The sequence below is a fragment of the Belonocnema kinseyi genome, chromosome 6, assembly GCF_010883055.1.
Source record: "Belonocnema kinseyi isolate 2016_QV_RU_SX_M_011 chromosome 6, B_treatae_v1, whole genome shotgun sequence".
Classification (NCBI taxonomy): domain Eukaryota; kingdom Metazoa; phylum Arthropoda; class Insecta; order Hymenoptera; family Cynipidae; genus Belonocnema; species Belonocnema kinseyi.
Window position 1 is genome coordinate 61,008,826 of NC_046662.1, and position 26,490 is coordinate 61,035,315.

Here is a 26,490-nt window from a genome sequence, read left to right on the forward strand (position 1 = left end):
TTTAAAATTTAACTATTTGATTGAAAATTACCTTTTTTTGTAGAAAATTCGGCTTTTTTTACAAAACTCCACTTTTGGTCCTAAAAAGTCGACTATTTTACTAAAAAAATGTAATTTTTTTTTTTAGAAATTAACTTTTTTGTTTAAAATTTATATTTTTGGCTCAAAATTCAACCATTTGATAGACAATTAACGTTTTGTTGAAAATTCATCTATTTTTTCGAAAGTTAAGTTTTTGTTTTAAACATTTTAATATTCTTTGGTAGAAAATTCAACTTTATTTAAAAAAATTAAACGTTTTTTCTTCAAAATACAACTATTTTTATAGAAAATTTACTTTTTGTTCAAAATTCTTATTTTTGTGTTGAAAAGTCAATTTAAATAATTTTTGGTAAAAATTGAACTCTTTTTTTTTTTAATTCGCCTCTTTTAGTAGAATTTTTATTTTTCTTGGCCAAAAATGTAACTGGTTGAAAATTCCACTCTTTTTTTAAGTTTGTCTTTTGTATTTTTAAATTCACCTGTTTTAGCACGAATTATATATTTATTGGATAAAAATGCAACTGTTTGGTTGAAAATTAAACGCTTTTTGTTAAAAATTCATCTTTTTTGGTTGTGAAAATTCTTCTTTTTAAATTGAAAATTCAATTTTTTTCGTAGAAACTTATTTTTTGGTTAAAAAATGCATATACTGATATTGCAATGTCAACTGGAATTTTTTTTAGATGAAAATTCAATTATTTAAAAGATATTTGAAAAAATAAAAATTAATTTGTTTTAAGAGAAATTTATTCTTTTTAGGATAAAAATGTAACTATTTGGTAGAGAATTCAATAATTTTATTATAAAGTTATCCTTTTGGTAAAAAATTCGTCATTTATCTTGAAAAGTCACCTGGAATCCTTTTTGGATGAAAATTCAAATATTTTTTTGAAAATTTATCGTTTTGATTAAAAAATTTGTCTGTTTTAGTAGAATTTTTTTTTAAAATGCAAATGCAACTTTTTGTTTAAAAATTCTTCTTCTTTGCTTGAGTATTCAATTTTTTTGTTTTAAATATTTGGTTGAATTACTGTTTGACATCATTTTTATTGAAGATTTATATTTTTAATTGAAAATTCATCTCTGGTTGAAAGTTGAACTATTTTGTTGATAATTAATCTTTTTTCTATTGAAAATTTAACTATTTGGGTAATTTTTTAATTGAAAATGTAACTTTTCGATTTTTCTAAAGATTGATCTTTTTTACTTAAAAATTCTTGGTTTGAAATTTCTTTTTTGTTTTAATGTTTTGACGTCCTATTTTCGAAAGTTTCATTTGAAATCATTCAATTTCATAATCCTTCAATTCAAAATAAAATAAATTAATTGTTAGAGCTTCGACTTAAAAATTATGCAATTCATAACCTTTTTCCAATTAAATTGTGAAAAATCGTTCAATATATATTTTTTTATTGCAGACGCAATACATGATATGATACTTATAATCAATTATTTATCATCTTTAAACTTTCTATAATTTTATTTTAATTTGTAGTTTTGAATGTGCAATTCTAAAATAGTTTAATCTTTGAGGCCTTGAAACTAAAGTTTTTTCTTCAACCAATTTTTAGATCAATTTGTGGAGGTTTTGAATTTTAAATTTCACAATATTATAGTTTCTAATTCAAATATTCAAAATTTTATGATGATTTCGCTTTAAATATTTCAAAATTTCATAATAAAAACCTTGATAATCAGTTTTGAATTGAATAATTTTAGACTTAAATATAAAGTAAATTCGTATTGAAAAGTTTAAAATTTTACAATTTCAAAAAAATAAAATCACATAATAGTAATATTGTTTTGTATTCTTTATCTTAATTTAAATATTCAATGTTAAAATTTCAGAGTTCTAAATTTTGATGATAAGCGCTAAATTTTGATTTTTTTACTTTTGTAGGTTTTTAATTTTGCAACTAAAATCGAATTGGTTAAATCTTGGAACGTATTATTAGCAATTTTTAAATTATTAATTTTTGAGCGATTTCAATTTACTTCAAATAATTGACATTTTTAAGGGTTTGAGTAGATATTTTCAAAAAATGGAATTATATTACAGCAATCTTGTTTTTTATTATTTATTTTAATTTTCAATGTAATATCTTACAATTTTCAAATTTTTAGTTGAAGATTTGAACAAATAAATCATTTCAAATTGAAAAATATTTTATTAGAAAATTTCAAGAGTGAATAATAGTTCTAAATTTTTTTTTATTCAGAAGAATAACAAAATGCATAGGAAAATTAAAAATGATTTTTTATTCTGAAAAATTATTTTAAAGAAAATATTTTTAAATATTTAGAAAGATTGACAAAATTATCCAAAATTAATGTGGAAGATTTTATGCCATTTTTATTTTATTTTGCAGGATGTTAAAAAAATTTTGTAGGAAAAGTTATAATTATTTTAAAATATGTTTAAAAGTTCTGAAAAACTGAAACAAAATAATTTAAAATTTGAAAAAATTTAAAACGACATGTCAGTGTTTCAAGATTTTGAAGTATTTTAAGAGGTTTTAAAGTATTTAAAATAAAAATAATTTAACTTTAAATTTAATAAGTATTCAGATTCTTTGAAAAATATAATTGTTCAATTTTTAATGTTTCTAGTTTCAAATTTTTTAAAATGATTCAGTTTCGAAAGAATTGTAATCCATTGATTGATACTTTAATTTATATAATTGAAAATGATAACCTGGATTTCTAATTTTGGAACTGAATTTAAATTTATAAAAACTTACAATTTTTAATTTGACATTTTACCTGAATTTAATTAAAAATTGTTTAGTTGATTTGAAAATTTGAATACCAAATTTTTGAATTAGAAAACTTTTAAACTTCAGTTTTGAAAGTTTAAAATCCAAGAGTTCCACTTTGAGTGCTTTAATTTGCAGCTTAATTAATATTAATTCAAATGGAAAAAATGTTGGCGTTAGAGTTCGATTTTTAAAATTTCATTGACCAAGAAAAATGTTTGCGAACTGGAAAAAAAACCGGGAATTTTCCCAGTTAAATATTAATCATTTTTGTGCAAAATTTATCTTTTTAGTTTAAAATAAAACTACTTTTACTTGTTTCAAACTAATTTCTAGTTTAAAATTTATCTATTCCAGTTGAAGACTCATTATTGTAGTTAAAAAATCATCACTTCCGTTGAAAATTTCTTTGTTTTTATAGTGAAAAATTAATTTTGGTAATTGAAAATTTGAGTACTCCATTTTTTATTGCAAACCGATTTTTTTGTTGAAAATTCAACTATTTCGTTAAAAATTCATATATTTGGTTGAAAATCGTCTTTTTTTGGTAAAAACTTAAATATACATAATTTTTTCGTAAATTCTTTTTTGTTGAAAATGAAACTACTTTTACTTTTTTTTTAAAACTAATTTTGAGTTTAAAATTCATCTATATCAATTGGGGATTCCTTATTTTAGTTAAAAAAATAATCACTCCGGTTGAAAATTTTTTTGTTTTTTTGGTGAAAAATTTTTTTTTTTATTTGAAAATTGAGCCATTCTATTTTGGGTTCAAAACTTATCGTTTCTAGTTAAAAATTCAATTACTTGGTTGAGAATTTATGAATTTGTTAAGAAATTGTTTGTTTTTGTAGAAAATTCAATTACCTAATTGAAAATTCATCTACCTTGTTGAAAACACAAAAGGTTCACCCAAAAGGTTAGGTTTTTGACGCAGTTTAAATTGAATATAATATAGTAACCAGATTTATTTCATCTGAATATGCACTTAATTTGAAGTATAAGAAGATTCAATAAAAATTTGAGTTATTTTTCAAATTTATGGACTTGAGATACGACCGAGAATTTGTTCTTTGTATAAATTTCACGTTCTACATTTGAAATTTCTTCAATTTCGAAGATTAGGAATTGAAAACTGTATTTTTGGTCTTCAAAATCATTAAAATTTAAGGAATTTTATTTTAACATTTTTAAAATTGAAGAGTTCTCAATTCTTAATCTTAAAAATTGAACTATTGCAAAAGAACATGAAAAATTAGATCATTTTGAACTATATGCTTTCAGAATTAAAGAATCTTCAATTGTGAATCTTCAGAATTGAAGAATTTTCTATTTTAAATCTTCCAAATTGAACTACATATTCCAAAAACGTTCAAATTTACATCATTTTAATTTATATTATCTCAAATTAATGAATCTTTCATTTTTAATCATAATTATTCAAGAATTCTAAATTTCGAATAGTTAAAATTGAAAATATTCAAAATTGAACTATTCCAAAGAAAAAAACCTTCGAAATTTGATAAGCCTTTGATGTTGAAAATTTTCGATAAAAATAATTTGTTTTAAATAAATAAATAATTTTTTTAATTTATCTGTATTTTAAGTAATAAAAAGTGAACAAAAACGATTTGACTAAAAGATTTTAAATCAGTTAAAAATTTAAGAATTTTCAAATTTTAACGTAAAAATTTACACGCTTTAAATTTGAAAGTCTTAGTTATTACAAAAATGTGAACGTGTGACTGAAAGTTTATAAACTATTTTCAATTTTAAAATAACTTCACAATAATATATTCTTAATTAAAGGATTTCATTAAATTAAAAATATTGTTTCAGTCTAAAATATTCAATATTTAACTCATTTAATTTGGAATTTTTACTGAAAAAAATTAATTATGGAATATTTGGCAATATTTGAATTTTTGTTTAAGACAAGTAAATTGAAACCAAATATTTAGAAGTAAAGAATCTTTGACTGAATTGTTTGACACAGAAAACCTGGAATTGTTAAAATTTCGAAAAATGCTTAATTTGTTAGTGAAATTTTTAAATTTTGATATATAATTTACAGATGAACGTTTGTAGAAAAAATTTGAGTAATTTTAAGAGATATTTAGGAGTTTAAAAAAGATAAAATTATCATGATTAAATCTTTGAAAACTTTATAAATATTCTTTTAAAATAATTTTTCAAAATAAAAAATAATTTTTAATATTCATATGAATTTTAAGAAAATGATTTTATTCTTTTGAAGCCTTTCACAATTCTTGAAAAGAATCTAATTTTTTTGTTTAAAATCTCTACATATCTCTTAAAATCACTCAAATTTCGCCTAAAAATAATAATTGTTCAATTCTTATTTATACATCCAAATTGTAAAGAATTTTTCTAAAATTTGCACGATTTTCTGAAAATTGTAGAAAAAGTTCAATTAATTTTGACAGAAATTTAGAAGTTCTGAAAAAATTTCGAAAAAAATGAAAAATTTCAAACAACTTCTATATTTCTCAAGATTTTGAAGCTTTCCAAGGATGTTTAAACTATTTAAAAAGAAAATAATTGAATTTCTAATTTAAGAAGTGTTCAGTTAAAATTTTTCAAATTTAATGTTTCTAGCTTAAAATTCCTTATAATAATATAATTTAAAAAATTTTAAAGTTCATTGATTGATTTTTCAATTTAGAGCATTGCAAATGATAAAGTGGATTTATGTTTTTTTATATTGAAAAATGTTAGTACCTTGAATTTTATACGCGTAAATTATTGAGTATTTTAATACCAAATTTTTTGATAAAAAAACTTTTTAATTTAAATTTTAAAAGTTCAAAATTTAACAGTTCCACTTTGAGTGCTTTCATTTGCAGCTCAGTTTTTATTACCTCAAGTGGAAAATTGTTTAGCTTTAGAGTTCCATTTTTTAAATTTCATTGACCATGAAAAATGTTTCCGAACCGGGAAAAAAACCGGGAATTTATTTCGTCGATTAAAACGGCCACCCTGAAATTGGATAATTTAATTATATTGGGAATTTCGAGTTGAGATGTGAGTGAGTGAGTGAGTTTAGCAAGTTTGATCGAGTGTTGGCGAATGAAGTTTTTAACGAAATTCGCACATTTGTAGGTACGGAATCTGATATGGAAATGATAGAAGCTCGAGCTGCAGAACCACATAAACCTGGTCGACAAAGGGGGGAAGGATTAGATAGGTATCCATGGTTGTGCACGGATTGCAATGACAAGTTGCCGAGCTTAGAAGCATTGCAGACTCATCACGAAGTGATACATAATCAGCAGGCGAAGTACATGTGTGTTCAATGCTGTAAAGTTTATGACAAGTATTATGGATTTATAACCCATGTTAAGAGGCACAGAACTAAATCTAAATTTAAGTAAGTAAAACGATATATTCCCGACAATATTTCTCAGCTTATCACATCTTTCATCAGGATCTAAGATAAAATATAGGTTTCAAAATTTATTAGCTTTTAACACCAATTACAGTTAAATTAATCTAAATATTTGGTAATTTTCCACACTGAGATTTTTTTTTGTTTTTTTTTTCGTGGGGTTCTTTTTTTTTTTAGTTTCTCTCTTTGTTACAGATGCGAGGATTGTGGTAAATCATTTGTTCATAAAAAAGTATTAGATTCTCACAAAGCAATTCACAGTCAAGAACGTCCGCATGTGTGTCAAACTTGTGGAAAATCTTTTAGGCAGCAAAGTGCGTTGTACATTCACAGCCGGTGCCATTTGCCAGAAAACATGAAAAATCGATTTCAGTGTGATCAGTGCGACAAGAGGTAATTTAGCAATATTATTTCAACTTACATGAGAAATACTTGCAGGGATCACGGTCTATCCTATTTTTTTTAAACCTATTACCCCATTTTACCCCTTAAACTAAAAAAATCATCTTCCTGGAATATCTGAAACACCTGGAATTGTCAGGGAATTTTTTTATTCCTGGAAAAAACTGGAAGTGTCAGGAATTTTTTTTTTTAAGTCAGGGAACTTTTCGACAACGTGCTTCTTTTCGTTTTAATTGGAATAAAAAGCTGAATAATAATGATTCTATATCTGTAAAAGTAGCTTTATATTAACGTATTTTACTATTTTGTTGAAAGTTCGTTGTTTTTTTTTTTAAATTAATTTTTTTAACTGCAAATTTACCACTATTTTACTTTTGATTGAAAATGATCGCTTTTAGTCGAAAATTCATGTATTTTTGGAAAATTCTTTCTTTTTTGTAGAAAATTAATCTTTTTTCTTGAAAAATCAACATTTCGGTTAAAGATTTATCATTTTAATTGAAAATTCATCAGTTAATTGAAAAATTAATTTTTTTAAACTAAAATTTAAACTACTTCATTTTTGGTTGAAAAATCTTTTTTATTTCAAAATTCAACTTATTTGTTGAAAAATTATGTATTTTGTTAAAAAATCGTGTTTTTTGGGGAGAAAATTAATCTTTTTGTTTAGAAACTTATCTTTTTGGTTGAAAATTCAATTATTCCAGTTAAATATTCGTTATTTTAGTTGAAAATTCATCAGTCTGGTTGAAAATTAATTTTTTAAACTGATCATTTAACTGTTCTATTTTTTATTAAAACTTGCTATTTTTAAATTAAAAATTGAAGCATTTTGTTTTGAAAATCGTTGTTTTTGTGATAAAACATTTAATTTCTTGACTAAAAATTCATCTTTTTGGTTGAAAATAAAACTACTTTTACTTTTTATAAAAGTAATTTTTATTGTAAAATTGATCTATTTCAGTTGCAGATTGATTATTTTAGTTCAAAAATCATGACTTCGGTTGAAAATTTCTTTGTTTTTTTTAGTGGAAAATGAATTTTTTAACTGAAAAATTAACTATTCCATTTTTGTTAAAAAATTATCTACTAACTTACCAAACTTTTTGTTAACTTTTTAACTGAAAATTTTACCATTCTATTTTTTATTGAATTATAAACTTTTTCTTTTGACAATTCAACTATTTTGTTAAAAATTAATGTATTTTGTTGTAAATCGTCTTTTTTGGTAAAAAATTTATCTTCTTGTTTGAAAACTAATCTTCTAGTTTGAAAATTCATCTTTTTGATTTTTTGTGTGAAAAATTAATTTGTTTAATCTCAAAATTAAACAATTCCATTTTTTGTTTAAAACTTATCTTTTCTAATTAAAGATTCAATTACTTGGTAACCAGAATAATTTTATCTAAACATGCACTGAATTTGAAGTGTAAGAAGATTCAATAAAAATTTGAGTTATTTTTCAAATTTATGGAATTTAGATACAAACTCAATGAATCAATAATTATGTTTGTAGTATAATTTAATTATTTAATAATTGATGGTGCTAATATATTTTAGATTAACTTATAATACAAATTTTCAAAGCTTTATCAAATTTAATTTAAACACACTAATTGGATCCCTAGAAACTGAAAAATAAACATTATTTATAAAAAAATATAAATTATCAACGAAAACTTTCATAGCTGATATTTCAATAAAAAAATATGTTTATTTGAAATTAAAATTAGTTAAACAAAAATTCATATTTTCTAAAAAAATAACATTTGAATTTTGAATCCCTCAAATTTCAATTGTCAACAAAAAAAATAATTTTTAACTAAATAGATTCTACCAAAACAGTTAAATTTCTGTCAAAAAGGGTGAGCTTAAGAACAATTTTATTATTCCAGAAAATTATTAAATTTTTAAGCAATTAATAAATTTTCAACTAACAAAAATGATTTTTTAATGATAATTGTAATAGTTCATTTTTCAACCCAAATAGATTTTTTAGTCAAGAAACAAAATATCTTGTAATTTGTAGTCAATAAAAACCAATATTTAATTTAAAATGTGTGAATTTTTAAGAAAATAGTTTCTTTCATGAAAGTTGAATTTTCAAGAAAAAAAATTAATTTTCTACAAAGCTATTTAATAATAATTAAATTTTCAACCAATGATGAAACATACTTTTATTTTTAATAAAAAATTATTCATTCAAATAATACGAGTTTTCAATAAAATTGTTGAGGTTTGAACCGAAATAGATTTTATAGTCAAGAAAAAAAATCCAACCAAATTGTTGTATTCCCAAGTCATTAAAAACGAATTTTCAACTAAACAGTTGGTTTTTGTATAAAAAAAAGTTGAATTTTGAATGAAGTAGTTTCTTGCAAAATAGTTGAATTTTCAAAACAAAAGACGAATTTTCTCTAAAACAGTTAAATTATTTGATATTTCAACCAAAAAGATTTTATTTTTAATAAAAAAAAATAGTTGATTGAATGAAATTGATTGTGCATAAATAATAAGAAATGAGGAAATCATTGAATTTTTAAGAAAAAAAAATATGAAAAAAGAGTGAATTTTTCAATCGAAAAATATAATATTTGATATTAAAAATGAAAAATATTTTAATTTGAAATAAAAAAAGAGTTGAATTCATCCAAAAATTACAAATTTATTAAATAAAAATAGTTGACTTCAATTAAAATTAATTTTCAACCAGTTTTATTTTTGACAAAACAATATTTAATATTTCCCAATAGAGATGAATAGTGTACAAACCAGTTTTTTTTTAAACCGAAAATATGAATTTTTAATAAAAAATATAATTTTCTCCAAAAAAACCTGAAAAATGCCCCAATTGATATTTAAGTCCAAAAATATTTGTATATTAAATGAAAAACAGTTGAATTCATAAAGAAAACGAATTTTTAACACGATATTTGAATCCTTAATCAAATCATCAAAAAGGCGATCTTTGAATAAAATAGTTGAATCATTAATTAATTAAATTCCAACCAAATAGTTGCATTTTTAACATACAAAAATTAAATTTATACTAAAAGAGATGAATTTTCAAAACAAATGATGAATTTTTAGCCAAAAAACATTATTCACTCAAAAAAGAAAACAAATGTGATATAATTTTTTAAATTTTCAGCCAAAAAGGCGAATTTTCTACAAAACAGTCTCATTTTTGACCAAATAGTTGAATTTTAAAAAACAAAAAAGCTAATTTTCAATGGTAAAAGTAATAGTTTATGACTCAAAAAATATCAAAATTTAAAATAAAAACCGTGTTTAACTTTAATTCAGCTAAATGAATAAATTTTTATTCAAATTTTTTTTTTTTAATAAAATAGTTTAACTTTTAACTCGTAGTTGAATTTTTAACAAAAAAGAATAAATTTATACCAAAAAAGATTAATTTTAAAACCAAAACGACAAATTTTGCACCAAAAAAGATTTTTCATTCATCAAAGAAAAAGAAATGTCAATCAAATTGTTGAGTTTTAGGCCAAAAATACGAATTTTCTACAAAACAGTCTAATTTTCAAGACAAAAATAATTTTCAACAGAAAAAAAGCGGATTTTCAACGGAAAAAGTAATGGTTTATATTTGAATCCAAAAATATTAAAATTTCAAAACGAATTTTGCATCAAAAAAGATTTTTCATTCATTCAAGAAAAATAAATGCCAATCAAATTGTTGAGTTTTAGGCCAAAAATACGAATTTTCTACAAAACATTTGAAATTTCAATCCCAAAGTCGAAATTTCGAAATAATTTTAATTTCATAACTGTATTATTTGCGTGAACATTAATTTATTTTGCGCTACAATATTTTCTTGACTGATAAAAATACATTACAAAAATTGAAACATGAGCACTTTGCAATTCTGTTTATATATTTTCCAATATTTGATTAGAAAAGCGATTTACGCGATACCCATATGTTATAAAAAGTTTTTAGTAATGAACAAAATCACCTTTTCATTCCTTTTTTTCTCCTGAAAAAATCTCCTTTTTTAGTTAAAATTAAACTACTGAAATTCTGTGATCCCTGCATTTGATAAAACTTGTTTAAAGTTTTATTACCTAAAAATACGAAAATTGCAGATTTTCCACTAAACCGAATTTGGTAACGCATAAACGGATCCATTCAGGCGTAAGAAACTTCACTTGTGATCAGTGTGGTAAAAGTTTCATACAAAAGGGAAATTTGGAAGCGCATTTTTTGACGCATTCTGTTGATAAACCTTACAATTGTAGCCAGTGTCCCAAAGCGTAAGTTGTTTAATTTTATAAATGTACAGGGCAAAATGTCAGGGTACTTTTTTTCAAAGCCAGAAAATTTTTTCGAGATTATGCATAATTTTCTTATTAAATTGCAATAATAATAATAATTTAGAGAAAAAAATTTGTTTAAGTTTGATTTTTAAAGTTTTTTTTTAAACATAATTAGTTGAATTGTTATATGTTTTAATTATATCATTTAGTTTACAGTTTAAGTCGATAATCTATCATTTGAAAAATTCCGTTTTAAAGATTTAAAAAAATAGAAGCGTTCGAAATCGACAATTTTGGATTTAAAAAGTTTTTGGTTGAGAAATGAAAATATATATTATGATTTTTAACGTTGAACTGTACATTAATGATTAACAAGTGCATAATAATAAAATTGATTTTACCAGATGATTCGGAATAAGTTCCAAATTTAAATTTCCAGATTTTAACGTTAAAAATTAAAACGTTTAAATTTGAAAGTCACAGTAATGAAGCAAATGTGAACGCCCGATTGAAACTTTATAAACTATTTTCAATTTCGAAATAAATTTAAAAATGTATATTTATAATTATTCTTAATTAGTTATTAAATTTTTATTTATCAATTTATTATTGTAAATGAATTTATTACATTTCAGATTATGTTACAGTCTAAAATTTGAGAATTTGACATTTTTTAATTCAGTAAAAGATCAGTTGATTAATATTCAGAAATTTTTTACTATTTAAAATCAGTTATTAGAAAATAAATATTAAAAATTAAGAAAAAAGAAATAAACTTTTAAACATTACGGTTTTAATTGTTATATTTAACAACTTTTCATTTTTAAGTGAAATTGTTGGATTTTGTTGTGTAAATAAATATTGAACATCTATTGTTCCTAGAAAAAGTTCCAGTAAGTTGAAGAGAAATGCCGAAGTTTTAAAAAGAATCAAAATTAATGTAAAATTTGAAATTATTTCAAATAATTTAAACGAACTGTCGGTGCGAATAGCCCAGGATGGCTTAATTTAAAGCCAAATATTGTTTTTTGCGGATTTCTGACAAAAATTGAGAAGTTTCGCAAGAATGGTAAAAGACTTCAAAACAATAAAAAACGTTTTCTTAAGTTTCTTAGGAAAATTTTTATTATTTTTTTTTTGAAAAATTAACTTTAGAAGAATATTTACAAATATTTTCAAAATTTCCGAAAAAGAATCTAGAATATTTTTAAGAAAATATTTTTTATTTTGCAGGATTTTTTTTTATTTAGGAAAGTTTTTGGGAGAAATTCAGATAATTATAAAAATGTTTAGAAGTTATGAAAAAATGTCAAAGATAATTTAAAATTTGAAAAAGTCCAAAACAGTATGAAGATTTTTCAGGATTTTGAAATAAAATTTGGATGCCTTTTAAAGATGTTTAGTGTATTTGGAAATTAAAATAATTTAACCTCTAATTTAAGAAATGTTTAGTTTATAAGTAGCTTTATATTTCTATATTTACCTTCTTGGTTTTAAACTCGTTTTTTTTAAATTAATTTTTTTAACGGAAAATTTAACTTCTATTTTTTGGTTAAAAGTATATAATTTTTTGATGAAAATTCATGGATTTTGTTAAAAATTCTTTTATTTTATTTAAAAAATAAAAACAGTTTCTTTGCAATTTTTTCTCTGTTGACTGAAAAGTCTTTCTCAGTTGATACTTCAACTGATGTTGAGAAGTAGTCTTTTTTGGTTGATTTGAACTATTTTTGATTAAAAATAAAAATTTTCTTTGGTTGAAATATCAACTACTACATTTTTCGTTTAGAATTCATTTATTTTTTTATCAAAATGTAATTACTTGGTTAAAAGTTAAACTTGTTTGTTAAAAATTAATTTTTTGGTTTAGCATTCATCATTTTAATTGAAAATTCACCTCTTCGGTTGAAAAATGAGTTATTTTCCTTGAAAATTCATGTATTTCGTAGAAAAATCGTTTTTTTGTTTGATTGAAAATTAATCTTAATTAAAAATTAATTTTTTTTATTGAAAATTCCATTAGTCTAGTTAAAGATGCATCATTTTAGTTGAAGATTCGTCCGTTTGGTTGAACCTCAATTCATTTTAACAGAAAATTTAACTAGTCAATTTTTTTCGGTAATTTTTCTTTTTCAGTTGAAAATTCGTCCTATTTTTGTAGAAATTACTTATCTTGGTTTAAAATTAATTTTTTGAACTGAAAATTGAACTATTTTATTTTTGGTTGACAATTGATCTTTTCTGGTTCGAAATTCCACTATTTGGTTGAAAAATTGTCTTTCTTGGTAGAAATTTAATATTTTTTTTAACTGTAAATTTAACTATTCCATTTTTGGTTCAAAATTGGTCATTTTTAGTTTTCAAGTCATGTAATTTTTGGGAAAATTCGTCTTTTTTGGTAGAAAATTAATCTTTTTGGTTTAAAATTCATCTGTTTCAGTTAAAGATTCATAACTTTAGTTGGAAATTCGTCCTTTTGGCTAAACATCAATTTTTTAAACATAAAATTTAAATATTCCATTTTTTGTTAAAAATTAGTCGTTTTTAGTTGAAAATTCATGTCTTTTTTGGAAAAGTCGTTTTTTTCGTAGAAAATTAATCTTTTTGTTTGAAAATTAACCTTTTTGTTTGAAAAATTAAGTATTTCAATTAAATATTCTTTATTTTAGTTAAAAGTAACCTTTTTGGTTGAAGATAAAACTATACTTGTTTGATTTTTTGCAGAAATTAATTATCTGTGTTGAAAATTCAACTATTCCAGTTAAAAATTGTTCATTTTAGTTGAAAAATCATCTGTTTGGTTGAAAATTAATTTTTTAAACTGAAAATTGTACTGTTTCATTTTTGGTTGAAAATTGATATTTCTATTTCAAAATTCCAGTATTTGGTTGAAAAGTTGTCTTTTTCAGTTGAAATTTGATGTATATTTTGTTGAAAAATTGTCTGTCTTGGAAAATTCGTCTTTTCTGTTTGAAAATTAATCTTTTTGGTTTAAAATTCATCTGTTCCAGTTGAAGATTCATAATTTCAGTTGAAAATTCGTCCTTATGGTTGAACATTAATTTTTTTAACAGCAAATTTAACTAATCAATTTTTGCTCAACAATTTTTTTTTAGTTGAAAATTCGTCTTTTTTTTGTAGAAATTAATTATCTTGGTTAAAATTGATCTTTTCTAGTTCAAAACTCAACTATTTGGTTGAAATTTTGTCTTCTTTAGTCGAAATTTTATATTTTTAGTTTAAAATTCATTAATTTTACAAACTAAAAATTGAATTATTTCATTTATTGTTGAAAATTGACCTGTTTTAGTTGAAAATTCCACTATTTGGTTAAAAATTTGTCATTTTTAGTCGAAATTTCATGTTTTTTGTTGAAAAATCGTCTTTCTTGGTAGAAAAAAAATTTGTTGGTTCGGAAATGAATCGGATTGTTTGAAAATTCAAGTCTTCCAGTTAAATATTCATCATTTTAGTTAAAAATGTTTTTTTTTTGTTTAAAATTAATCTATTCCAGTTAAAGATTCAACATCTTAATTGAAAATTAATTTTGTTAACTGAAAAATTAAATTAAATTAATTTTTTGACCGGGAGTTAAAAAAATTTTTAGGAAAAATATCCGTCAACTTAGATTTCAACCGTTTTTTAAATAATTAGTTAAATTGCTATCTTTTTAATTATGATAGCATTTACTTTAGAATGCGTATTTGACTTAAAAGAATTTCAAAATAGAGTTTTGAAGACTTTAGCAATTACAAATTAGAACTGTTTAAAATCGAAGATTTTTGATAACAAACATTTTTAGTTGATCAACTGTGAATGTGATTTAAATTATGATTTTTAAATTTGAATTGCATGGTAAAATTTAAAAAATAAATAATAATTAATTTAAAAAAATGATTGCGGCATCAGTTCGCAATTGAAACTTTATTAACTATTTTAAATTTAAAAATAACTCAATATATTTATGAATGCTTTTATTAAATTGCAGTCTAAAATATTCCATTTTTAAACCACGTAATTAAAAATAACATTAATAATAACATTTTTTAAGATTGCTAGGAAAATTGAAAATGATTTTTTTTAAGTATTTGAAATTCAAATAATTTTAAAAGATATTCAGAAGTTGTGAACCCATTTAAAATTAAAATAATGTAACATAATTTAAACAGAGATTTTTCAATCTTTTATAAATTTATAGTTGGAACCAGAATTTATTAAGAATAATAACCGGGAAATTTTTCCAAAGAATTATAATTCTGAGTTCAAGCAGAGCATTTTCAAATTTTAACCAATTCTGAATTGAAACTGGTATTTATCCAAAAGAATTATAATTCTTCTTGGTACAGGGAATGTTAAAACTTAAATAAATTTCGAGCTGGAACAGGGATTCTTTTATTAGAATGAATTCTAATTTTAAGTTGAAGCGGGACATTTTTGAGAAAGATTAAAATGATGAATTGGAACAGGGAATTTTACAAAAATTCAAATTCGTTTTGGAAACGGAAATTTATGAAAAGTATTAAATTCCGGATTTGAACAAGGAATTTTCAATTTTTAACCAATTCTGAGTTGGAACTGGAATTTATCCAAGAGAATAACAATTCTCAATGGAAAATTGAATTTTTCCATCAAAATTATTGTTTAGTGTTAAAAAAAGGTATTTTCGAAAATATTAAATCATGAATTGAAATAGGGAATTTGTCCAAAAAGTTATAATTCTTACAATTACTTGAAAAGGAAAATTTTCAAAAAGAATTAAAATTCTGGATTTAAACAGGACATTTTTTGAAAAGAATTAAAATTCCGCATTTAAATATGGAATTTTCAATTTTTAACCAATTCTAAGCTGGAATTAGAGTTTAAAATTGCTTAAAATGGTATAATTTTCGAATGCAACAAATTTTAAACTTCAATTTTCGAAGTTAAAAATTCAAAAGTTTCACTTTGAGTGCTTTCATTTGCAGTTCAGTTCTTATTGCTTCGAATGGAAGAATTAAATTTAGTGTTTGATTTTTTTTATTTCATTTAATGTAAAAAATGTATGTGAACCGGGAAAAAACCGGGAACTTTTTTCTGACAAAAACGGCCACCCTAATTCCATTTCTATTTGAAAACTTATATTTTTTCGATAAAAATTCAACTATTTTGTTAAAAATTCATTGATCTTATTGAAAATTCAATATTTTAACTTGAAATTTTAGAAATTTGAAGCTGTATTATTTATAAAAAAATATTATTTATAATAAACTTGTGAGTCCAAGTCGATTGTTTATAAAAATTAGAAATATTTTAATTGGCTCTATACCCTGGAATTGTCTGGAAATTGTTACCAGGATTTGAGTAGACACCCTGTTATACATCATAATTCATTGTAGGATTGAAGTTTATAAAAAAAATGCATAATTCTGTGCTTAATTTAGTTTCAAGACCCCTCTACAGTTAAAAAAGCATGAGACTGTTCATACTGGTGCGAAACCTCATCAATGTGCTGTTTGTGGAAGAACTTTTCGAGAAAAAGGAACACTGCGAGAACATCATCGAATACACACAGGGGCAATGCCTTTTACGTGCGAATTTTGTGGAAAATGTTTCCGTTTCAAAGGAATTTTAACGGTAAGCTAATCATTATTGAAATATTAGAGCAGAGTGGGAATTTCTTTATTTTTCAGTGACTTCCTTTTGACTATATTTTTAGTTAAAAAGTTGTTTTTTTTTCTGACAAAATCGCCAATTTCTTTAGAAAGTCATTCTTTTTGGTTGGAAACTGAAATATTTTGTCGAAATTTCATCTTTCTTGATGAATTTAACTGGTTCTTTTTAAAACTTAAAATCTTTTTTGTTCGAAATATCTTAGAAATATATTATTTTTGAATTAAAAATTCAGTTACTTGGGTAAAACTTCATCCGCTTTAAAAAAAATTAATTCTTGTGGTTGAAAATGTAACTATTTTGTTGAGACTTCGTTTTTTTCATATTTAAAATTAGTATTTTTCAGTTGAAAATTCGTCTTCTTTGGTAGAAAACTAATTCTTCTTACATTAGTTAAAATGTATTTTTTGATACTAAATTAATATTTTTAAGTTGAGCATTCAACTCTTTTGTAGAAAATTCGTATTTTTGGTTGAAAATTTGAATTTTGGGTTAAAAATTGAACCATTTGTTAAAAATTATTTTTTTTTGGTTGAAAAATCGTTTTTTTTTTGTTGTTAAAATATCAACTAATAAATTTACGTTGCGAATTTATCTTGAATTGGTTAAACTTTGATTTTTTTTAGTTGAAAATTCCACTATATTGTTAAAAATTTAACTATTTTGTTGAAAATTCAAGTATTTAAAAAAAAAATCATCTGTTTAGGACGAAGATTCAACTGATTTATTGAGCATTTAGATAGAAAAAACTATTTAGACAGAAAATTCGTCCCTTTGGATTAAATATTTATCTTTTTTTTGATGAAAATTCAAGCCTCTTCTAAAAAATATAATTGTTTTTGGTTGATCTTTAATTTTTTTTTAACATATACGACCATTTGTTTAAAAATTAAAAAAAATTGGTTAAAAATTCCACCATTTTGTTAAAATTTTAATTCTTTGGTTGAGAATTAAACTATACTTTGTTAAAAAGTCATATTTTTTATTAAAAAATTTAACTAATAAAAAAAAATCCTCCTTTTGGATGAAAAATTGATATTTTATGGTGAAAGAGTAATCTTTTTTGGTTTAAATAAATAAATTTGACATTTTTAAATTTTAATTTGAAATAGTTTTATTTAATTTATAAAAGATTGTACGTTAAAAATGTCACCAGATTAAAATTCTGATCTTTGAATATTAATTGTGAAGGAAAATTAAATTTGTTCTGTTTACTCCTGACGATTGTATTTTCAATTGCGCATTTTATTTTTCAGTGGCGAATTCGTCAATTTTGTTGTGAAGTCATTCTTTTTGGTTGAAAATTCAACTGTTTTGATGAAAATTTCACTTTTTGGCGGAAAATTATAGTTTTTGTTGAAAATTCGTATTCTGGTGTTGAAATCTTCTTTGGTTGAAAAAGAAAATTTTTTTTATTTGACCTTTCGGGTTTTAGTTGAAATTTTAAAGAGAAAATTGAACTGTTTCATTTTTGGTGGAAAATTTATTTTCTCCCTCTTTTTTCAATTGTTTTTTTTGTTTTTGATGAGCCGAAAAGTAGGGCAGTTTGGACGTTGGTTTTTAGTTGTCAATCTTTTGCAAGATTTTTTAGCATAAACAATTTCTTTATAAGAAAATAGATTTCTGTTCGATCTTAAAATAAAAACTAATATTTTTTTAAAATGAAATTTCAACTATTTGGCTGAACATTCACATTTTTAACTTAAAAACTCAGCTAATAAATTCATTTTTCCTGGTTCAAAATTCAACAATTTGAATTAAAATTGATCTTTTTGAATAGAAAATTATTTTTTTCTTTGAAATTTAATCTTCTTGTTTAAAAATTCTTCTTGTTGGTTGAAAATTCAAGTATTCCAGTTGAATAATTATAATTTTAGTTTAAGATTCATCTTTTAGGTTGGAAATAAAATTACTGAGTAAACAGTTAACTTCTGTTAAAAATTAAATTATTCAAAATTATTTTTTTGTTGAAAACTTGATATAGTTCACCTATTAACGACCATCGGTTTAATTCTCAAGATCGGTTTGGGATTCCAATTCTCCGTTTTTCAAGAATAAGTCGGCCGACTTATTCTCGGAAGTTGAAGGGTTGCAATTTCAAACCTATAACTGCGATTCGATTCCGCTAAGCTTTAACCGTCTTAGGTGAGAGAATTCCCGCGAACCGGCTAACGGCAATTTCTTGTCGTATTCCAGTGGGTGAGAGAAGCGGGCGACCAATGGCAGGGCCCGATCCGTCCTCCCCACCGCTGGAATGCGCGCAGGTTTTGCTCGACGGTCGGGAGCTGTGAAAATCAGCAGGACGAAAAATCAGTATCTTCTCGACTGACAAGTGTGACAGATCACTGAGTACTCTGCGCTCCTACCGACGATCCCCTGTCAACCTGTACACTTATATTTCCTAAATTAAATTGGTTTCTTTCCATCTTTAAATTGCAGCCGTTATTATTCCGTTTTCGCCACCCTTTTTTTTTAACTCCTATCCTCCCCCTAAAATACTCGATCAAAATTCGGATACCAGAGTGTATACCTCAGCATCCACGCGCATCAGACGCCATACCGGGCAGATACCCAGTCCTAGGATCGGCGGTTGACAACTACTGGGCTGTCGACCGAACGACCTAGGACTAGGACTCCTTTCGGGAGTTACTACCTTTAGGTAGTGACTTACGAGCGAGTTTTCCGCGTTGTTCCCCACGGGTGCGATCCCTTCGCGCGGTCCCCTTCGGTCCTTCTCATTTATTCTCCCGACTGAGACAAACTCTATGATTAACGGCGTTTTGTCCCGGATTCACTTGTGCGGACTCATCCGTGTGGTGATTACAGGTGAAGCCTACCACAGACGCCTTGGAATACTGCGCGGTTCTTCGAAATATTTTTTCCTTTCGATCACAAGATGGACTCCCTATTGATTACAACCCCTGAATTTATATAATACTTATTCTTATTACTCAGGGGGTATCAATTTGGCGGCCTAAACGTGGGGTTAGGAAGTTTTTTTTTAAATTTTGCTCATTTTTCTAATTTCCAATTTTTCCTGATTCATTCATGATTGAAAGATCGAATTTACATACACCCTTAAGAGGCCATGGTCTACACTCCACCCGCTGAGAAACGCGGTGGATCTATCAAATCATTTTCTTTCGGTTTCAGGGTATAACCCAAAAACTCAGTGGCGCCCTTTTAATAATTCTCGCGACTTATCGTAATTGATTCTCAGCGATTACGATGCTTCTCATTAGACACAATGTCGAAACAGGACTTCTTAGAATTTCCACCAGTCCAACATTCACCCCCGCTGAATATTTTACCTTGCCAGGACCCGCAAAATAGTCAACACTCTCATAATGGTTTAAACGATCAAAATAATCAACCATTGTCGAATAATCATTCCGCCCAGGACCCTCAAAATGAGCACGATATCCAACAATCCCAAAACAGTTTACAGGAGCAAAATAGTCAACCACTATTGAATATTGCACCCGTTCAGGACCATTAAATTGAGCAAAATTGCAATCCCTTCAGAACAACCAAGTTCAGCAAAATGCTCAAATTCCATCAAATTACCAACTTCAATTAGATGCCCTGTTACGATAGAATATTTTGCTCATGGAGCAATTACAACTTCTGCTTAATACACAAACACCTCAAAACTCTTTCATCTGCCTCAACGAACTGGCAACTTCCGTAAACTTACCACCCCCAACGCTTAGTGACTGGCGCGGAGTGGTCCGGATATTAAGAACCTCAGAATCACCACGGCATACCTTCGCCGGCTTAGATCACGAAGATCCTAACACCTTTTTAGCCGAATGCGTCACTTATTTTACGCAATCGTCAATAGTTCCACCACAATGGACCCGGTTAGTAACACAATCTCTAACCGATTCGGCCGGAAAGTGGTGAGAAACGTATAAAAATTTAGCACTTCCCTGGGGAAAATTCTGTGACTTACTATCGCAACGATACGCCGGAAATACCGCATTAATCCGTCTACAAGTTAAACTTTACTCAAGTGGGCAATAAGAGAAAGAACCGGTCGGAATTTTCCTACAGCAAAAATATTTATTATCGTTGAGATTACGTCCGGAATCTCCCGAATCCGACCTCGTAGCTTTATTGATCGAGTCCTTACGGCCTTCAATTAAAATGGTTATCCGGTCTGCTAATGTAAAGAATTTTAATGAGTTGTTTGAACGAGTCACCCAAGCTGAGGCTGAAGACTTGGTAGCAAATCTAATACAGCCGCCGTCGAGTCACCTCCCACTCTTAACGCCGGCACTCCGGCCAACCGACCCCCGCGTTGTCAGGACTGACCTGGGTCACACTGGCACCGCTTTTGCCCCATACATGTTCTGGCTGAACAATGGGGTATTTTCGCATTGGCGCATTTAGACGACATTATTATTTACTCCCGAAATTGGCAGGAACATCTAGCGCACATCGTCTTAGTTCTCAAACGCCTCGATATCTACGGGCTCACGATTTCATCCGCAAAATGTCACTTCGGCCGCGACTTATTACCCTACCTTGGTCACTTGGTTAGCTCTGACAGTAACGCAGCTCAGTCAGAGCACATCGATGCAATTCGCAATACCTCTTTACCCCGAACACGCCGCGAATTACAATCTTTGAACGGCACGTGTCACTGGGTGAAGGAATACATTCCTGATTCCTCACACATTCTCGCACCTCTAACGGACTTACTGTCGCCTAAACGACCATTTAAAATGACTCCCAAGAAAATACTCGCCTTTGAAGCGGTAAAAACCGCGTTTACTAAATCGCGTTCGTTGAATCGCCCGGACCCCTCTTTGCCTTTTATATTACAAACCGACGTGAGCGCAAGGGGGGTGGGAGCCGTTTTGCTGCAAGAAAAGCCTGACGGAACGTGAAACGTAATTTCATACGCAAGTGCGAAATTTTCACCTGCGGGGACCAAATATTATTGTAACGAACAAGAATGTTTGGTCGTTGTTTGGGCGATTCAACATTACCGACCCTATCTGGAATACCGACCATTTACTCTCCGTACGGACAGTAAGGCCCTGACGTGGTTGGAAGATCAAAAGGATACGTGTGCGAAATTGAATCGTTGGTATTTATTGTTGATGGGGCAATTTAATTTTAAGGTCGAGCACATTCCGGGCAAGGAAAATGAATTACCTGACGCCCTTTCACGATTTCCCAACTCGGCCGTGTTAGTCCCGGGTGAACCGGATCTAGAACAGATGTTACCCCCTACCCGTCCGGTGATTATAACGAACATCGACAAATCAGTCCCAGCTCTTAGTGCCCTATATACTCCCTCCATATTTGAAGAAATTATGGAGGCCCAACAATTGGATCCTATGATAACCCGCGACGTAATTAGATGGAGAGAAATCAGAGCACGTGGTCCCGTCTATCACGAGGAAGAAAATTTTCTTGTATCTAACAAGCTTGATAGAAACGGTTTTTGGCGCCGTGACGTGGTCGGCGGTGAATGGCAAATCCGTTCAATACGTGAATTTTTCTTCTGGATGGGCATGAATCGGGAAATCCGTCGGTACGTCGCAGGATGCCATCTGTGTATCTGCTGCAAACCGGTACATGGACAACGACCAACTCTTCAACGAGCACAACCAGCCAGGACTGCATGGGAATCTGTCGCAGTTGATTTTATGAGACCGTATCCAAGAACAAGCCAAGAAACATACACACTATGCTGGTTACAGACATATTTACGAGATGGGCCGAGGCATCCCCCATGCGTGTCTGTGACGCTTCGAGCGCGGTCAAGTTGTTCCAGGAAAAAGTTTTCTCTCGTTTCGGGTAGCCAAAACGAATCTTGAGCGACAATAGACCACAATTCACGGGTCACACTTAGGATATAGCCGCAAAAAACTGGGACTGCGAGTTATGGATGACGCCCGTCTATCACCCCCGTGTAAATCCCACGGAACGTCGAAACCAGCAGGTCAAGAAGGGCCTCAGGCTTCGCCTTTACGTGAGTAACCAGCGTACGTGGGACAGACACCTTCCAGCACTCCTTTCTGGTTTACGGTGACAACGGAACGCTGCAACTGGGGTTACTCCAAGCTATCTGCTCTTCGGGAGAACAATTCTCAGACCTGGGGAATGGCGTTTCCGGGAGATGCGTAGCCTGGAAGAATCCGATGAATATCAGCAGAGAGAAGAAAAGGCCCGACATCACCAGGCTAATTACCAATCCGGTTACGTGCCCGCACCAACATCGACCCCCCCCCCCCCCCCCCTCGTTTTTCAGTTGGAGACTGGGTTTACACTGAAGAGTCATTCACTTTCCAACAAGGAGGAAGGATTCAATTATAAACTCGCCCCGTCCCGGATTGGGCCATATCAAATCCTAGAGAACACCTCGGGGGACGTTTACTGGGTTTTGAAAGACGGTACTCCACAAAAGGTCCACGGGGACACCTTGGTGCCTGCACCGCCCCGTGCAATCCCAGAAAAGGTCGTTTACCAAAACTCGAGTGACGACGAACAGTCGCACTCATTTTTGGACACCACCGTCCAGGCGTGTCCACTTAAGGCAGAGCTGCCAGATCGTGGATGAAATTTACCCCCACCGTACCTACCGTTTGGGAGCCGCAAAACAGAAGGTGCATGATTACCCCTGTGAGTTCGTGTGTAAGCCGAAAATGCACGCTTAGACTTTGGTTTTCTGGCGTAGGATGATTGCCGATCTGAAAGCTTTGGAAGACTTCGGTGGTCTTCTATTTATATCTCGATCCCCATTTGAAAGAAATGGAAGAAATTGGTGAATTTAATGTTTCGCGTGATTCTTCATTTAATGCATGAGTCAATTTTGAGGTTAATTTTTTCAGGTGTATATAGTATGAATACTGTTACTATTATATTTAGCCTCGTTCTTCGATGATTACGTACGTAGTACCTCTTCGCTTCGCGATGCGCCACAACTTTCAGAGTTATAACAGAGAGAAAAAACCTCTAGTTTCCTCTCTTTCGTGTTTCGTGTTCCTAGTCCCATAAACGATTCGTTGTGCGCGTTAGCCACATGGCACAGAGTGAAAGTATAGTTTTATCGTATTATTTTAAACATTAATTGAGTTTCGTGAAAAGAAAATGGGAAAATCAGAAAAGCAGATTGCTGAGCTACAGAAGCAGATTCAGGAGCTGCAGAAATATGTGAGGAAAAGGCCTAAAAAGAAACATGGGTATCGACGCTCTCAATATCCACGGCGGCCATGTTCGTGTGGAAAGAGAGACTGCTCTAAGAACAGTAGTCGATCTAGGAGCGTTTCCAGGAGACGTTGCAGAACGAGATCCCGCTCACATCGTCGAGGAAGAGCGGCTCGGACCTCAGCATCGGGCTCTTCAAGCTGAAACAGTAGCCATACATCGAGATCGTCGAGATTCCCCGCTGGATCTCTTCGTCCCCACAGCAGATTCTCGACCAGTAGAAGATCTTCAAGCAGATCTCGTATACCGCGGGGATCGAAATCAGGTAAATTTAAAATACATTTGAGCGTTTGGAAATATTTGCATAACAAGTAGGGTGCGACTACGATTAGCCGCGATGTGTACCGGGTTAACGACAGTCGCTAGGAGATTATCTTCTTTATCGACCGATAGTTTGCAACCCACACCAGTTGATAGATTTTTTCTTTTGCCGACTGCAGAACAGTCAAGCTATTCATATTACATAATTCCATATTCTATAGTTCAAATATCATTTCGGACCTCTATGGTCGGGGTTGTACTGCCGACGTATCAATTCCGACTTTTACAGTCGATGTACTAATTCTGACTTTTACAGTCGATGAATCAATTCCGACTCTTACAGTTGATGTATTAATTCCGACTTTTACAGTTGATGTATTAATTCCGACTTTTACAGTCGATGTATCAATTCCGACTTTTACAGTCGGTTAATCAATTCCGACTTTTACAGTCGATATATTAATTCCGACTTTTACAGTCGATGTATTAATTCCGACTTTTATAGTCGATGTATTATTTCCGACTTTTACAGTCGATGTATTAATTCCGACTTTTACGGTCGATGTATCAATTCCGACTTTCACAGTCGATGAATCAATTCCTTCTTTTACAGTCGATGCATTAATTCCGATTTTTACAGTCGATGTATTAATTCCTACTATTAGAGTCGATGTATCAATTCCGACTTTTACAGTCGATGTATTAATTCCGACTTTTCCAGTCGATGTATTAATTCCGACTTTTATAGTCGATGAATTAATTCCGACTTTTACAGTCGATGTATCAATTCCGACTTTCCCAGTCGGTGTATCAACTCCGATTTTTCACAGTAGACGCTATCGATTTATTAGTTCCGACTTTATAGACGATGCCCAAATGCCGACTTATATAGTCGATATTTTTACGCCCGGTCGATGTAATTTTTCCCGACTTTCAGTAGTCGGAATATTTATTTTTCACAACCATATTACACAGAGCTGTTCTTAACAGGGGAGAAAAATCCAGACACGAACCCTGAAGATGGCACTCCAAAGCAGCTATTGACCAAAGAGGTTTTGGAAATAATTGGAGTGAACCCAGCTGATGTAACACTGAAAGAAACAGTCTTTCGTGTAGACATTGTGGACAGATGTGGTCCCTTGTTAGCTAACTTCAAGAAAACGAGAAAAAGCGGGACAAGGGTTTCGCTGAAACGCAAAATAAAATCGGCTTGGCGATGGTTGCTGTCGGCCAAGCAATAAACTCTCTCATAGAAGAAAACGTGGAAGTGGACAAGCTCAAGTTACTGGGTACGCTTTGGGACGCAGGAAAAGTCTCGGCAGATCTTCATCAAAAACAGTTCCAGACACGTAAAGCGTTCATCAACCCGACTATATCATCAAACGTGAGGCACATCCTGGATAAGACCAAAAGAGACCTTCAGCTCTATGGTGAGAACCTTAGCGATAAGCTTAAAGAGGGCAAGATCATCCAGAAGACTGGAGTCAGCAGAACTCGAACAAATCAACGAGGAGTTTATCGAATGCGTACCACAGTTCCTCGAAGACCAGAGGTCGCCGACACCCTCACAACAGTCGCCGATACTAGAGGTAAGCATTATAGCGGAAATACTGAGTTTTTTCGAGGAAAAATGGTGCAGAATCACGCATGACCAATTCGTACTTAATTGTGTTCCTGGTTATAAAATTATTACTAATACAATAGTGGAACAGTTTTGGGAACCTCTGGAGCCACAGCGCGAACAAATTGAGATTGATGAGTATAAACTGGCTATTCAACAACTCATCAAAAAAGGACCTATTGTTGAGTGCACACCATGCACTGGCCAGTTTCTATCCACTTATTTTCTTAGGTCTAAGAAAGACGGCTCGAAAAGGTTAATCATAAATTGAAAGGCGTTCAACAAATATATGGACCCACTATATTTCAAATTAGAAGATATCAAGACAGCCACAAAACTGGTAACTCCGGGAGCATTCATGGCCGATCTGGATCTGTAGGACGCATTTCTTTTAGTTCCGGTCCACGAAGGCAGCAGAAAATACCTGCATTTTTCGTTTCAAGGCTCGACTTATGAGTTTACATTCTTACCTTTTCGGTTTTTGCTTGAGTCCCTTCATTTTCACCAAGGTTATGAAACCGGTCATCCATACACTACGAACAGAAGGTTGGCTTTCCTGTATATACTTTGATGATATATTTTGTGTGGAAGACACCTACGATGAATGTTTGTCTAACGTTCAGGAAACCGTGTCATTTCTTGAAAGTCTTGGTTTCCTTATAAGCTATAATAAAAGTCATCTCTCACCAAGATCGCATTGCGGATATTTAGGCTTTATAATAGACTCAGAAACCTACTCGTTAGAACCTACCACGGTAAAGAAAAACAACCTAGTCGCTCTTATAAAAACTTTCAAAACTAAATCTCGGTGCCCTATTCGCGCATTCGCTCGCCTGATCGGATCA

General features: G+C 29.1%; 1 protein-coding gene across 1 annotated transcript in view; it reads left to right on the top strand.

Annotated features, from left to right (window-relative positions):
- Window positions 1-26,490, top strand: part of LOC117174857 (zinc finger protein 157-like) — a 53,895-nt gene that overhangs the window by 14,009 nt on the left and 13,396 nt on the right. The window contains exons 3-6 of the mRNA XM_033364254.1: window positions 5,922-6,189; window positions 6,403-6,600; window positions 10,720-10,887; window positions 16,311-16,503. Of these exons, the coding sequence (XP_033220145.1) occupies window positions 5,922-6,189; window positions 6,403-6,600; window positions 10,720-10,887; window positions 16,311-16,503 (827 nt within the window). The remainder of the gene's footprint in view (window positions 1-5,921; window positions 6,190-6,402; window positions 6,601-10,719; window positions 10,888-16,310; window positions 16,504-26,490) is intronic.